This window comes from Rhinatrema bivittatum, chromosome 18, assembly GCF_901001135.1.
Source record: "Rhinatrema bivittatum chromosome 18, aRhiBiv1.1, whole genome shotgun sequence".
NCBI lineage: Eukaryota > Metazoa > Chordata > Amphibia > Gymnophiona > Rhinatrematidae > Rhinatrema > Rhinatrema bivittatum.
In genome coordinates, this window is record NC_042632.1 from 40,853,102 (window position 1) to 40,867,402 (window position 14,301).

At 46.0% G+C, this 14,301-nt stretch overlaps 1 protein-coding gene across 1 annotated transcript in view; it reads left to right on the forward strand.

Annotated features, from left to right (window-relative positions):
* The window catches only part of ITK (IL2 inducible T cell kinase), a 51,414-nt gene that overhangs the window by 20,789 nt on the left and 16,324 nt on the right, over positions 1 to 14,301 (forward strand). The window contains exons 7-11 of the mRNA XM_029583610.1: positions 1,722 to 1,787; positions 5,741 to 5,795; positions 8,289 to 8,368; positions 10,942 to 11,075; positions 12,387 to 12,461. Of these exons, the coding sequence (XP_029439470.1) occupies positions 1,722 to 1,787; positions 5,741 to 5,795; positions 8,289 to 8,368; positions 10,942 to 11,075; positions 12,387 to 12,461 (410 nt within the window). The remainder of the gene's footprint in view (positions 1 to 1,721; positions 1,788 to 5,740; positions 5,796 to 8,288; positions 8,369 to 10,941; positions 11,076 to 12,386; positions 12,462 to 14,301) is intronic.

A 14,301-nucleotide genomic window follows, 5' to 3' on the forward strand; every position in this document is an offset into this window, starting at 1 on the left:
ATTCCGTGCAGATAAAGAGAAGCAAGTAACATCATGAGATGGATTTGCATTAGGGTTGCCAACTGGCTTCTGATTTTCAGGGCAGGTTAATCCCGTACTGGTTTTAACCCATTGCATGCTGGGACTTATTCTGATTTCTCAGATGTCCTTATCTTGTACTAAAGCAAGATACTTCCCCCCCCCCCCCCCCCCCCGTTCTACGTCTCCAAAGTTAGAGCATTTCCCTCCAATTAGCAGAGGCCTGTAACTGTCCCATTCTCTACCAGTTCTGTATGTATTTATTTAAAACAATTTATTACTCACGTTATCCTGAGATACTAGGCAAGGTACAAAAGCAAATCAAATAAGACAACAATAAAACATAATAAAAACATAATAGACAAAGTGATACCACAACGATGCACCAGCTGCATCAGATCTTGAGCCCCTAACTGAGGACCAAAATAACGTATAATTATATCAAACACAAAGGCCTATTAACATTCCATCAAAGGCCTCTTTAAACAATAAAGTTTTCAGCTTCTTTTTGAAGGAACGCAAAACAGAATTGCTCCATAACTCATCTGGGAGTGAATTCCACATTTTTGGACTAGCGATCGATAAGAGTCCTTTCATGTGTTTCATCTAGATAAAAAAAAGAGAGATTTTATGGGGGAGGGACATCTTACAGATCACAGCCCAGCCAAGGTTCGAGGGGCATGATAGATTTTTAAGCAGCTTGCTGATGCACAAGGGAGCATGCTAGTCAATGTTAGTACTCAAAAAGAAAGGCAGACTTGGTCTGAAAAGTCACAGATTGCACCACTTCCCATTCGTAGGAGAGATCCTGGTTGCTGCAGTTCCTGGGCCCCAGTAATTTTCAGGGATCTTGGGTTGCATTTCTTTACATTTAGGTAGTGAATTTATCATGTCCATTTAAGAGATGTATTTCTCCTTTTTAGATGGCTTTAAGCAAAGATCTTGGCTATTAGCAGTAGCACCAGTTGGTCGGTGACCCCATAATTTTCTGCACAGAAATAAAGTTTAACAAAAATATACATCAGGTGATACCTTTTTATTGGACTTAACACATTGCTTGATTAGCTTTTGAGAGCTAAAACTCTCTTTAGGTCAGAATTCAAATGAAGAAAAGATGATATTACCAGAAAATATAAAATAGTGTGGCTGCCATAAATGAACCATGAAAGCCTTTCCAGTGTCAGGGTGAAGGGATGAGAGGGGTTTGATGGTTGATCAGAAAGTGACATGGCCGACAATGTGAAGGGAAATCCGGGTCTTTGAGACCTTTTTTGGTCAGTTCCAAAGTGTCTGATCATTTTAACTTCAAAAGTCTTGCCATCCTAGATTGTTTTAAATGTTCCTTCGATTATCCTGATCATAAGGTCATTAATGCAGTGATCTGGTTCCAAAAAGTACTCAGCCTGGTCTTCCCTGTGACATTTGATCTTGTGCCTGCGTGAATTGACTCTTGCCTTTGCTGTCTGGACTGTCTCGCCAGTGTAGCATGCATGTTCATATTTTATGCATTGAATAATATATATACTAATAATATATAATTACTTTATCCATAATTCTTTGAGGGAAACTTTATAACATTTAATTCGGTCTTAGTTTGGTTTGCATTAGTCCAGTTTTACACACACAAGAGCCTTGCTTTCGGACTTGCAATTAAACACTTTTAAGTATTATCAATTAAAGGACATGCACTCTCATATTCACAGGCATGAGGGATATGTACCAAGCAGCTACCTCGTGGTGAAAACACCCAATAATCTCCAGACATACGAGTAAGTGATTGCTTCTTCCTGCCGTGTCTTGGCTTATGTTTGTTGGCGTGTGCAAACTTTGCAATTCTAGCCCAATCGGAACCGGCCTCCACTGGAGTCTGTGCATAATGCGCCTTTTATGCAGAACTAGCCAGGTGGGTTTCTCCCTAGTTTTTAACTCTCTCCCATCTAGCACAGTTATTGCAGTGATGGTCCTCCGCCAGGGTCCATGGCCGCAGAACCCGATACATACGCACTCTTTGTATCTGGCCACTGGGTGACTTGGCTCTTCAATGGCTGGGCCTCTCTCTGCCTCTGCGGACATGACTTCACAGTATCTATCCTGGGCCCAAGAAATGGAAGCCATGCTTGAGAATTAAACCCAGGTCTCCCACCTGGCACAGCCCAGCATTGCCATCAAGCCACTGCATTGCCCCATACAACGTTAGCCTCTTATGACTTCCGAAGATCTCAGAGCCCACAATAAGCAGGCACAGATTTTGTCGACTGTCCAGTTCTCAGCCGGCCTGGCAGGATTTTTTTTTTATCTGGCCGAGCCGGCGGCCGGCACAAGTTCAAAATCAGCAAGTTAAATGCTGGGTTCGAACAGCCTCTCTCACTGTTTGCTGACTGTTAATCGACACAGGGCCGGCGCGCGGCAGGGCTGCAGCAGCGGCTCAGACTGGAGGCAGAGGAAGCTGCCGGTGGTCTAGCGAGAGGCTAAGCCTCTGTGGTTCCCTTTCCCTTCCTGCCCGTGCACCTGCTGCGTGTTGTTGCCTTGAGAACAGAAAGAGAAGGGGGCTGCAGGCGTAGCCACACTTCTTCTCTGCTGGAGGAGGCACATTAGCAGGCAAAATTAATGAAGCAGGGAGGGGCAGGATTTCAGTAGTAAAAACGGGTAAGAAGTATTGGACGCCCCCACCTTCCCAAAACCAGCAAAACTAGCTTGCGCAGACCAGGAGGAGGAATAGGGTGTTTGTGCTGGCTGGAAGGCAGAGGAAAGGCCTGTTTGCATCAGCATCATATGGGCCAGAAGATGGAGGAGGAGGAGGAGGAAGCTGTGCTCATGTCGGCCAGCACAGAGGAGAAAAACCAATGAGTTTAACAAGTGGGTGGGTTAGAAGCTGGTGGGATCCATCTTGGGTGGGGAGGGAAGGGAGAGAGCCTTGGTGTTGGGTGGAGGAAGAGGACGCTGGGATCGGGCCTGGGTAAGAGGGGAGAATGAATGTGTCAGAGTGATTTGATTTGGGGGGGGGGAGGGAGAAAGTTTTTGCTCCCTACCCCCTGCTAACTCGATCTCTGGCCTGGTGCAGAGCTTGTCTCCTAAATTAAGCAGTTTAGCTTTGTCACTGTTGGGGAGGGGGTGGTGAAAGCTAGGGCAAGGAGCGGGTGAATGTTGGGGAGGAGAGGTGATGAGCGGGAGAAGGCTTGGAAGGGTGAAGGGGGGAGTGGCTAGCTGGGGGGTGGGGGGAGGCATGATGCAATAAGGATGGGGATAGGGTGAGGGTTGTTGAACCATGTGCAGGTGGGTGGAGTGGGTCGCCCTCAGCGTTTGGTTAGTCTGGTGAGGAGGCGTGGCTTGTACTGTTCCGTGTGACGGTGGAAGTAAGGTTGCCAGGTTGACAATCCACTCGCCTTCCTGAAAGGCTGAGGGCACTGACTCACCTCTGATTCTGCTATACCTCCTCCCACGCCCATCTTCTTAGTGGCAGCAGCAGCAGCAGGGGTGTGTGTGTGAGAGTGCAGGTGCGGTCCCATCCGGCAAGTTCCTAACGCTTGGCGCTAGTGCTCTCAAGTTTCAAACCTGTGCTAATTCAACCCCCTTTTGTCTGTCTTATTTGTAATGGGGGTGGAGCACCTGTCATCCTATGCAGGAGTCCCAGGCCCCAGGCTCACTTACACCCTCGGCTCCCTCCCTCCCCCCCCCCCCCACCCCCACTCACTTACCCCAGTGCTGCTGGTTCTTGCCTGCTGATACCAGAAAGAGTTGAAATAAGCTGGGAAAGGGGGAGGGGCAATTTATTTCAGAGACAGCGTCGGACTTTAACGGTACAGCGTAAGACCAGCACTGAGGGCCCGATGTACTAAAGTGTGCAATAATGTTTTCTGTACTCTCAAATTTGGGTTAACTTGGAGAGAATGGGGGGAGTATTAGAGTTTTAGGAGGCACTCGAAAGTGGTCTTTTTAGACAAGCTTTTAACTAACGTTAAGTACAGCAGTTCAGGGTTGCCGCTGAATTAGCATATTTGTACCCTGGTTTTGATTCTCTGTTTTATGTTGGTGTGTATGCAGTGTCTTTGATTTTATGTTACTTTAATGACTGCAACTATGTAAACCGCTCTGATTAATTGTTTTAGAATCGCAGAATAAAATAAATAAAAGCACGCTAACCTGAAAATGGTCGCAGAAGACATATTTGGCATGCATAAAATATAATTTGTGCGATAAAATATGACTCATGCACATTTTGTGCACACAAATAGTCTCCTCTGCACATAAAACATCATTTGTGTACAAAAATATATTTTATCTTCAGAAAACTGGATTTGTGCGCAAATTCAGGGTAATTTTCAAAGGAAAATGTCCATGTGACATACTATCGAAGCAATTTTCAAAAGCCCATTTACCTGTTAAGTGCACTTACACGTGAATAACCTATTGACAATTCAGCGGCATATATTGTAGCGATAGAATTTATGCACATAAAACTCTAAGGAGGTAGTTTTAAAAGGAGTTACGCTCGTAAATGTCCCCAGCTATCAAAGAAATTTTCAAAAGTCATTTACGTGAGTAAAGTGCACTTATGCAGGTACATCCTATGGACAATTCAACGGCATATCTTGTAGCAATTTTCAAAAGCTCACTTACGTGAGTAAAGTGCATTTGCCCAATTTTAAGCCTGTAAGTGCTTTTTAAAATCAGGGCCCTAAGTGCAGAACCCCCACGCTACGAACTCTAGGTTCAGCCTCACAGGCTAACATCAGCTGGAAATTATTTTACTCTGCTTCTGACCTGGAGTTAACGTTTGCGGCATTAAGAAACCATGAGTTAAGCCTACGCGCCTCTGTGTCTTGGGGAGTAACAGGGAATGCCTCGTTGACATGGGTTTTAAATGGAGAAATGCTAATTTCTGACAGTTTGACGCTGGTTTGTGCGCACATTTTTTGAGTGGCATAGAGCGTAAAGTCTGCACACACATAAATGTGTGTACAGCCCGGCGCACCTTATTATGGTGGGGCCTCAGGCAGTAGCGCCCCCTTGCCCAGGCTCTTATAGAAAGAAGAAAAAACAAAAGCCAGAGTTCGAGGTGATCTTCTGTGTAATGTTAAATAATTTGATATTTTCACTAAGGCTTGAGCCAATATTCCGCTTTATCTCCATCACAAAATACCGTGGCACCGGCCCTGTTTTTCCAGTGGGACTGAAAATACCAGAATGCATTTTGGATAGAAGCAAAAAAGACAAATAGTCACCTTAGCCAGCAGCGGATTCCCGATGACGGACCGGCCCGGGGATTCGCCGCCCTGGCCGGCCCAGGAGATACCACGTGGTCTGCCGAGCGTGGCTCTGTCACGGCCGAGCTCGGCAGACCACGTGACTAGAGCGACCGGCCCACCGGGGGATGCCCGTGGGCCAATCCGCCCCTGACCTTAGCTCTCTAGCCTAGAAGTTAGAACTGCAGGCGGAAGCCACGGATGCCTCTTGTGACCTTGAGGAAGTCACTTCATCGTCCATTGCCTCAGGTACAAACTTAGGGACTGATTTGCTAAGGCTTTACTCCCATTCTGTGTCTATGGGGAAAAATGTTTAGCAGATGAGGCCCTTAGATTGGGAACAGGGAAATATTTACAGTACCTGAATGTAGTCTGCTTTGAAGTGTCACCAAAGGCAGAATATACATTAAAAGATTAATTAATACGAGCTTACTGCAAATGCTTTGTTTGCTGATGGAAAAGTCCTGCTTTGATTTTAGATGGTACAACATGAATATGAACAGAAACAAGGCCGAAAGATTCCTCCTGGATGAGGTAAGAGGAAGTGTTTAATTCTGAAAGACCTGCTGCGACTGGATGCCGTCTCCCGGTATGAAATAGGCAGATGCTCCGGTCAGCACTCCGTTGGTCCGGCTCGTCCCTGGACAGCAGCGTCAGGACATTGTGTGGCCGGTGTTGTCCGGAGTGAGACGGCAGATTATGCAGAATAGGAAAGCTGTACCTGACCAGTGAGATTTGCAGCTACGTTCGGGGGGGGGGGGGGGGGGGGGGGGTCGGCAAGAAAACAGCAGTTTGCTGTCGTGAGGTGCAGGCCATGCTGGATTTAGGCACAAACTACAGTTTAGGGGCCTTGGATTATGAAGGATCAGGTTTTATTTTTTGGTAAATCTGCAGTGTCTTTTATACTTAACATAGCTTGGAGCCTGTGTATGTCTCAATCCGACCCTGCAGGCAGGGAAAGGGGGATGCATCCCTTTTATCGCAGGGAGCTAAACTTTTTTTTTTATTTATGCTACTATATATTTTAGCTTCTGGAGGACTCGAGAGAGATCAGAGAGGAAGAGGTGCGGCAAGTGAGGTTTTTGACTTGCTCAGGGTTGCAGAGTGAGCCTAGCAGAGATGGAATTATCCTGTCACTTTACAAACCAAAGAGAAGCACCAGGGTTAACTGCTGATTTCTGCTAAACCGCTGTGCAAGGGAGCAAAGCAAAAAAACCTCTCCTCCCAGCCTCTTGCAGGTGCACACATGCACACACCACCCAGACTGGCAGAACTGCCAAAGATGAGGCTATTATAGCAGGGTGCTCGGGCAAAGCTGTAGAAAGAAAGTATTGGGACCTTATTTAAAAAAAAAAAAAAAAAAAAAAAGGCACTCATCAGCTCCAGCGTCTGAAAGCTGTTGCTGGTTCATTTACCGTTAGTGTGCGCACTTATCTTCAAAGTCAGTATTGTGAAAATCTGCCGCACGAAGCACTGGATTTTATTTAATGTTCTTTCTTAAAATTTCCTAACGAATTTGCAGTCTAGCTGAATATCGTTAACGTTCTCTTTTCCAATAAAGGAGGTCATTTTTAGAACTTTTTGCACAGGCAAACTGCTGCTTGCCGCGTAAAAAAAAAAAAAAAACGTGCTTGAAAATTGCATCCCCTCCCCTCGAGCAGGCAAAAGCAGGCGCGCCGTGAACAATGCAGGGGAAAAAGAACGTAAGGAGGGGAGGGAAAACCCTTCCTGCTCCGTCATGTGCGCACTTTGTGCGTGCTTCAGAGCTAAGCTGCCCCACATTTCCCCACCAGCCCCAGTTTTGGAAGGGAAAATCCATGGGGAGTTTCTCTTTGAGAATGAGCTTGCAGACCTGCGCCTGCCCGTCCAGTTCTGGAGACCGCATCTCAGAAGGGATAGAGACCGGATGGAAGCGGTCCAAAATGGTGAGGGGTCAAAAGAGTCATGAGATGAGTTTGAAGGACTTAAATATGTAAGCACTGGAGGAGAGGAGAGACAGGGCTGACAGGAAACACCTGAAAGGTATTAATAATCCACAGGTATCAAACCTTTTTTTTTTTGATGGAAAGAAAACTGTAGAGAGCAAGGGGGGGTCATAAAACGAAGCTCCAAGGGGGATCAAGCCTGGACCAATGTCAGGAAGTATTCATGGAAAGGGCGGTGGATGCATGAGGGCAAGGGCAGTAATGAAATTCAAAAGGACATGGGATAAATACAGAGGACTCCTAGGGGATAAATGATGGAGACGAAGAAAAGGAGAACCCGTGTTGACGGGAGTAAATCGCCGAGAGCAGGAATTACCCGACGAATAAAATAAATAATAATAATAATAATAAAAAGATGGTTGGGCAGACTGGCAGACCTCTTGGGTCTTTTTCTGTTGACGTTTACTATGTTACTATCTGTTGATGGGAAGAAGCTTAGCCATAGCTGCCTCATGCTACTGTGGCCGTACCCTGACTACACCACAAAGACTCTAGACCAGGGCTCTGCCTGGGAGTGGGAAGGAATTGGGGTAACTGCCTTCCAGGGGCTCCGGGCTGCCGTGGTAGCCCCCACTCCTGATGTCTGACCTGACTCTGGAGCACCGGTGAGCCAGGAGGTACATGGCCTCCCCACCCCCCTGCTCTTCCATCTTATGGAGCCGAATTGCCCCAGGCCCTGCATCCCACAGGGTCAGTCCTGATTATCCATCCTCTCCCCATTAGATGCACTGTTTGCTAGGAGACATTTGCCTGTAGAACTTTCTGTGTGTGGGGGGGGGGGGAGGATTTAAAAAGGATTTAACCTTGCTGCCCTGATTTTTAAGAACCGACTCTCTCGGATGTTGGTTTGCGCTCAGTCCTGTAAGAAGACACAGCAAAGCAGGAAAAAAAGTGTAAAGAACCTGAATTTTTAAAACAAGTTAAAAATCAATAAAAAAAAAAAACTAACCTTAAATGGCCTTTTGTTTGAATCTGGTGACTATTCTGCAGCAGGCTTAGGATTCGCCTCACTTCATCCATGTGCTCTCACCTTCCGTTGCAGGGTAAGGAAGGAGCCTTCATGGTGCGGGATTCCAGGCAGCCTGGCACCTACACGGTCTCTGTCTTCACCAAAGCTTTAAGGTACCAAGCGCCTGCTGCACTTCATTTCCCCCTTCAGTCGATGGGAAATGTTTAAGCCTTTTTACAAACCACTTCCCCCCTCACTGAGGGTTCATAAGTCACACACCTGCAGCTCTTCATCCACAGTAGCCATATCAAGTTTTTCTGCTGTTCAGCATCTGAGTGGTTAACGAGGCATGTGCTGCCATTTTTATAAGTGAAGTGAAAACATCAGTAATATTTGTTATATCATTTTGTGTCATTTCACATTCATATTGATTCAAAATGTTAATGAAATATTTTGTTGTCTGTCATTTTAGCATGGGTGATTCATAACGTTCGGTAAATTTATGTACATTGTAAAAATATAGCATGCGCTGAGATGACATAAACGATATAGGTGTGTGGTGGGCCTCCAAACTGGGCCCTATGTCACCTGAGTATGGCCTTGGAGAGAGTCTGGGTGGGGGGATACCTATGATCTTTTCCCTGGGGGTTGTTGCAATTGATTGTTGACGTTACTGAACGTTGAGGACGAAAGTTAAACCTTAGGGAAAAAGAACTGATAAGAAATTACACTGAACCCACCACTAGGTGACAGAGTGTATGGTAAAAGAACAAGGTGTATTAACTAATGGGAAGGTTAAGGATGGAGTTTCTGTTGGGTGTTCTTATGATGCGTCTCCTTTAAGAGCTCTGGGGAAGAGAACACTAGAGAGGGAGTATTCTTACGAGTATATAAACCTATGCTCAGGGGATTTGGTAGGCTTGGAGATTGGAGGGACCCATCAGAAGACTGGAGTGCCCAGTGTGCCTCTTCTCAAGAAAAGAGCTCTGCAGGGGCTTTCCCCCATATGGGGAAATGACTTAAAGCATCAGACTTTGGTCCCAAAGATGGAAGACTATCTTAGGTCCCTCAGTCCTTGGAAGACCTGGGGGAAGAGTGGATGGGAGTTGAAGAGGTTTGGAGAGGTGTGAGTATGGGTAGTCGGCAAGTCCCATGCAAATGCCTGAAGGAGAGGTCTGGAGACAGTATGGGGAGGATACAGCATTACCTGATGTAAGGAGAAGAATTGCACTGTGTCCAGTGAGTGAGTGACTGAGCTTGATGTGAACACTGAAAGGAACGAGAGTAGCATATTCTACTGGAGAGAAGAGTTGGCGAGTACTTTTGAGTATTTCTCCATAAAAAGATAAGAAGAACCCAGTTGATAGAAAAAACAGTTTATTAATGTTTATTGTGATATTCCTAATGCCTCAGTCTTGCTGTGGATACCCTTCAGCCCCTGATCAAATCAGCAACTTTTAATATCTCTCGATATTTTGTATGTCCTGGCTGCTGGCATCCCCAAAAATAACATTTCTGTTTGATGATACCTTGGTGTGTGAGACCCTACTTTTTCCCCAAGGTGTGGGTCCATTTAGAGGCTGGTATAAGGTGACAGAGGGGAAACAGTTGTGGTCAGTTTTCTCTCTCCAGCTTGGAAGACATGGCCTTTTCCTCTGTACCAGGTCCACTACACCACCATCTGTTTGATCATTTTTTAAGTGAATCCACCGAGAGACGTGTGCTTGGCTCCGTAGCAGGCATCAGACATCTCTTACATTTTATTTACTTGTCAATGGATTAGACGTGGAAAAGGAAAATGATGTAAGGACACAAAACACAATTTTCTTTTCCATGCACACCCCTACGAGCCACCAATTTTTGCAGTGACCTAACAGGGCTGTTACGGAGGGGCCTACCTGTCCACAAACCCAGCTTCCTGTTGTGTTGTAATTTTTATATGGAAACACACACATGGCCTATGGAGATTGGGAGGAAAGGCAGAAGCAGAAAGTTTGTTGTGGTATAAAAACTTAGCTAGGGTAGGTTTATATGCCACGAGAAACTTTCTCCTCCGTAACTTTTATAGGTTGCTGCTCTTGATCAAAATTCTAGGTTTTGTCTAGCAGCGAGTGTGCAATTGACAGATGTGATCAGCCACTCAGATTGGCTCCCAGGTGGTCACATGAGTTTTATTAAAAAATTAACAGTCGGTGCAAACTATTTCAAGACACTTTTATTTACGAGCGAACGTTTTCCTAACCCGCGCACAGCCACATCTCCTGGGCACCCGATGCTTGGGACGCACAATTGATCCCTAACGTGGCCTTTTTAGGGTGGCGCCTCATTAACATATTGAATCGCGCGGCCAGGAAAGGTGGCATTAGGAAACCAGGCGCTCAGTACCCGCGCCCGTTTTGTACACGCTTTTATCGCATCGGCCCCCATGGGGTGCAGCTGGCGCTGCAGCCGGCCCTGGATTGAAAGAGGTTGCGGCTTCCCGACGGATGTTTTCTCGGATCTCGGAAACGTCCGGCATAGCTTGGGTCCCCTTTTCCCTTAGGCAATCCTCGAAAAGCAGAGCGCCAGTGGAGTTTCCAGTTCTTGCGCGCCTCCCTCGCTGCACGCGGCTTCGGTTCTGCGCTGCCGCCTCCTTCGCCGTAAGGATTTGTCCGGAATATCGGCGCTCCTCTTTATCGCTAGTGCTCTGAACCGCCGGCTATTAAGCCTGAAAACTCTTCTTTTTTTTTTCTTCTTTTCTCCACAGCGAAAACAATCCGTCCATTAAACATTACCACATCAAGGAAACGAACGAGAACCCTAAGAGGTTTTACCTGGCAGAGAAGCACGTCTTCGGCTGCATTCCAGAGCTCATCAAGTACCATCAGCACAATGCAGCAGGTGAGCTCCCCCCCCCCCCCCCCGCCTCCCGCCAGCTAGCAAGCAGGATGGGGCAACTGAGAATGAATGAGAGTAACAAGAGCAGGAGTGGAGGCTTAAGGACTCCAATTCCAAAAAAAAAATTCTCCGTGCCTGCATCAAGACGCCAAATTTGGGAAGCGAAGTTCAGAGTCTTGCTGGAAATCAGTGCTGTGCACCTTTTCCCCACACAGACTCCGCCCCTGTAGACATCCACTGTTTTTTTGGTTCCAAAATGTAGGCGCGCAGCCCTAGTCAGTTGGACCCTAAAACCCTTGGAAAACTGAGCCCTCTGTGACTCAGATGTGCCAAAGGGGCAGGAGTGCCTTACAATTTACAGGGAGCAAGAATTTTAAAAACTAAATCGGAAGTCCTGAGCTGCTTCAAAAATCCGGAAGGAATTGTTTCTGTTTCAGATCCGATAGAGTGGGAGGGGAGAGGGGTGGCGGTGCTTGCTCTGAGACAGGTTCCAGTTTCAGACGAGATTTTAGAATTTCTTTTGAAACGGTGGCACCATAAACATTCAGACCCATGGCATTTCCTCAGAAAACAACACGGAAGCCGATCCAACGCAGCAGCAGCAATGCGACCAAAACGAAATGGGATCGGTGTCAAGAAATGCTTTCATTATAAATAGTAAAAGCCGATGCCCGACTCGGGCCGAGTTTCACCTCACCCTTCCAGTATGCCGAGACCCCGACCTGTGCATTCGTGCTCTTCAGCACTGTAAAGTTTGAATAAGACTTCAGCGGGGGATAAGCACAGTAGATTCCCGGTCTGCTGAGACGCCAATCGGTTCACAAGCTGGGAGCTGAGCCTTCGTGCTCAAGCTGATGTCTATAGCTGCACCACTAGTTACTGTGGAGGCTTTTCTGTTTTTAGCATTATTTGAATGATCGTCTTCTATTTCACGCTGTTCTTGTATGCACGTAGCCCCTGAAGCAGCCCACACTGTATGAGCGAAACTCGGCTGCTTCCTCGGAGCCTGCAGCTCCATGCACACAGCAGCTCCCATGCTCTCTGTCACTAAAAGGAGAGAGCAGTATTCACTCACTGAGCTCTCTAGAAACTCTGCGGGTCCTCCCTATTCCCTCACAGAGACAATCCATTTGGTCAGCTTCTGAAAGGGGGGGCTGTTACAAATGGACCATGCCACCACCTTCCAGCCAAAAAATATATCCTTTGTAATGGGGGGACACCTTTTTAGTTAGTTGGGAATCAAGGGGTCCCTAGGCCTGGGTCAGAGTGATAATTTAATAACAACAATTGAAAGTCTTGTCCTTGTTCTTCCAGGCCTTGTGACTCGTTTACGTTATCCTGTGTGTTCGTGGAGGGAAAAGGCACCAACAACAGCTGGGCTGAGCTATGGTGAGTGTCGAGGAGCTCAGCCTTGGGCCACAGCGTTAAATCAGAAAGGCAAAACTTCTGCAGCGACAAAACTGAATGTTTGCATTAATGTATTTTGTTTCCAGCACCTATAAATTCATTTTTTTAGGCTGGTTAGGCTTAGTGATTACCTTACAGTTACCTCTACATGGGCCATCCAAGGGAAAGTGAAAAGTGCACCGAGCATCTGTAGCGAATTCTGCAGGAGTGAAAAGATCCCACCCAGAATCATCCACTAATAATTTTTTTTGTTTGTTTAAAACCCTGTTCAATTCAATTTTAAATTGATTTAGCGCTGAAGCCATGACTGCCTGTGTTGGCAAAACATTCTTTAATTTCATCTCTCCTTGTGCAAAGAATCACCTTCCTCTTAAAGTCATGAAATCTCTTTCCTCTTAACCTGAAAGGGTGCCCTCTGTTTTTTGTTTGTAGCGCCCGGGAGTACGAAGGTGCCCCGGACAGCCGTTCAATATATTATTACCGCATAGCTAAGGATCACCCTAATTATTATTAGCCAGATTTCTCAGTCACAAGCTGAATGATATGAAAGACAAGGAAGGGAGATAAAACCAGGATTTTCTAGTCCTTTTACTCCATTGTCCTATTCCATTTCATCAGCTTCCGGTCATTTTCAATTGCATTAGAGGGAGGAGGAGTAGCCTAGTGGTTAGAGCAGTGGCTATGAACCAGGTGACCAGTGTTCAAGTCCTGCTGTTGCTCCTTGTGACCTTAGGCAAGTCACTTTATCCTCCGTTGCCTCAGGTACAAACATAAGCCCTCTGGGTACCTACAGTACCTGAATGTAAACTGATGTGCTATCTCAGATCAAATGTCGGTAAATAAAAACAGGGAAACAGGATCCTGCTGAACGTTGCCCACCAGGTTTAACCCAATTGGGGTAATTTAGCAGAACTTATTGGTTCTCTGGACAGACAGCTGGATTGAACCGCTTATGAAATATCTCGAAAAAGGCTACAAAAACCCCCCCATCAGACAAACAAGTAACTACCTTTTCCTCTTAGGGTGAAGAATCACTTGGTGACACAACTTGACCATGTTCACTGATTTGTTACCAAAACCTTTAGAGGTTGATAAAAGGACATCATAAGGCATAAAACGTGCCGCCCTTGAGGCTATGGGGCCAGTGGACTAAAGTGCTCATTAATGCACGTGAGTGTGGTGTTTTATCGCGTGAATTAACTGCTGAGGTTAATGAGATGCAAATGAGGCACGCAATACCACAGACACTAATGTCTGCGCATACATGCAGACGGTATTTCAAAAAAACTAACTGCACCTCCTGAAGATGTAAAGTTTGCCAAGCATATTGCACGCATACTTTCACTCTGAGTTAATAGGTAATGAGCTATTTTATATAATTTGCATATCATTAGCATAGATTTCATGTTAACACTGTCACAATCTGGTTTATACACGTTTCCAATGCTGTTAACGCTCGCTAACCATTTGCAATAGCGTTAACGCACTTTAGTACTTTGAACCCTTCGTGCGAATTACTTTTGAAAAAAAAAATTAGAAAATTTAGTTTCTTACCTGATAATTTTCGTTCCTGTAGTACCTAGGATCAGTCTCTGACTCCATCTGCTGGAGAGGAGGCATAACCCAGCAGTCTGGACTGATCCTGGTACGTACGGGGAACTTTAATTTTCCTCATGCCCAGATGCCATGTATTGAATTAAAGTGCATGCAATTTCCTAGCTCAAACTGGTTTATAGTATTCATCATGTGGATCGTCAGGTAGAAAAGGACAATATGGAAGCAAATGAATCTTCCTCCACTGCAAGTTTCTTTCCTGCCAGCA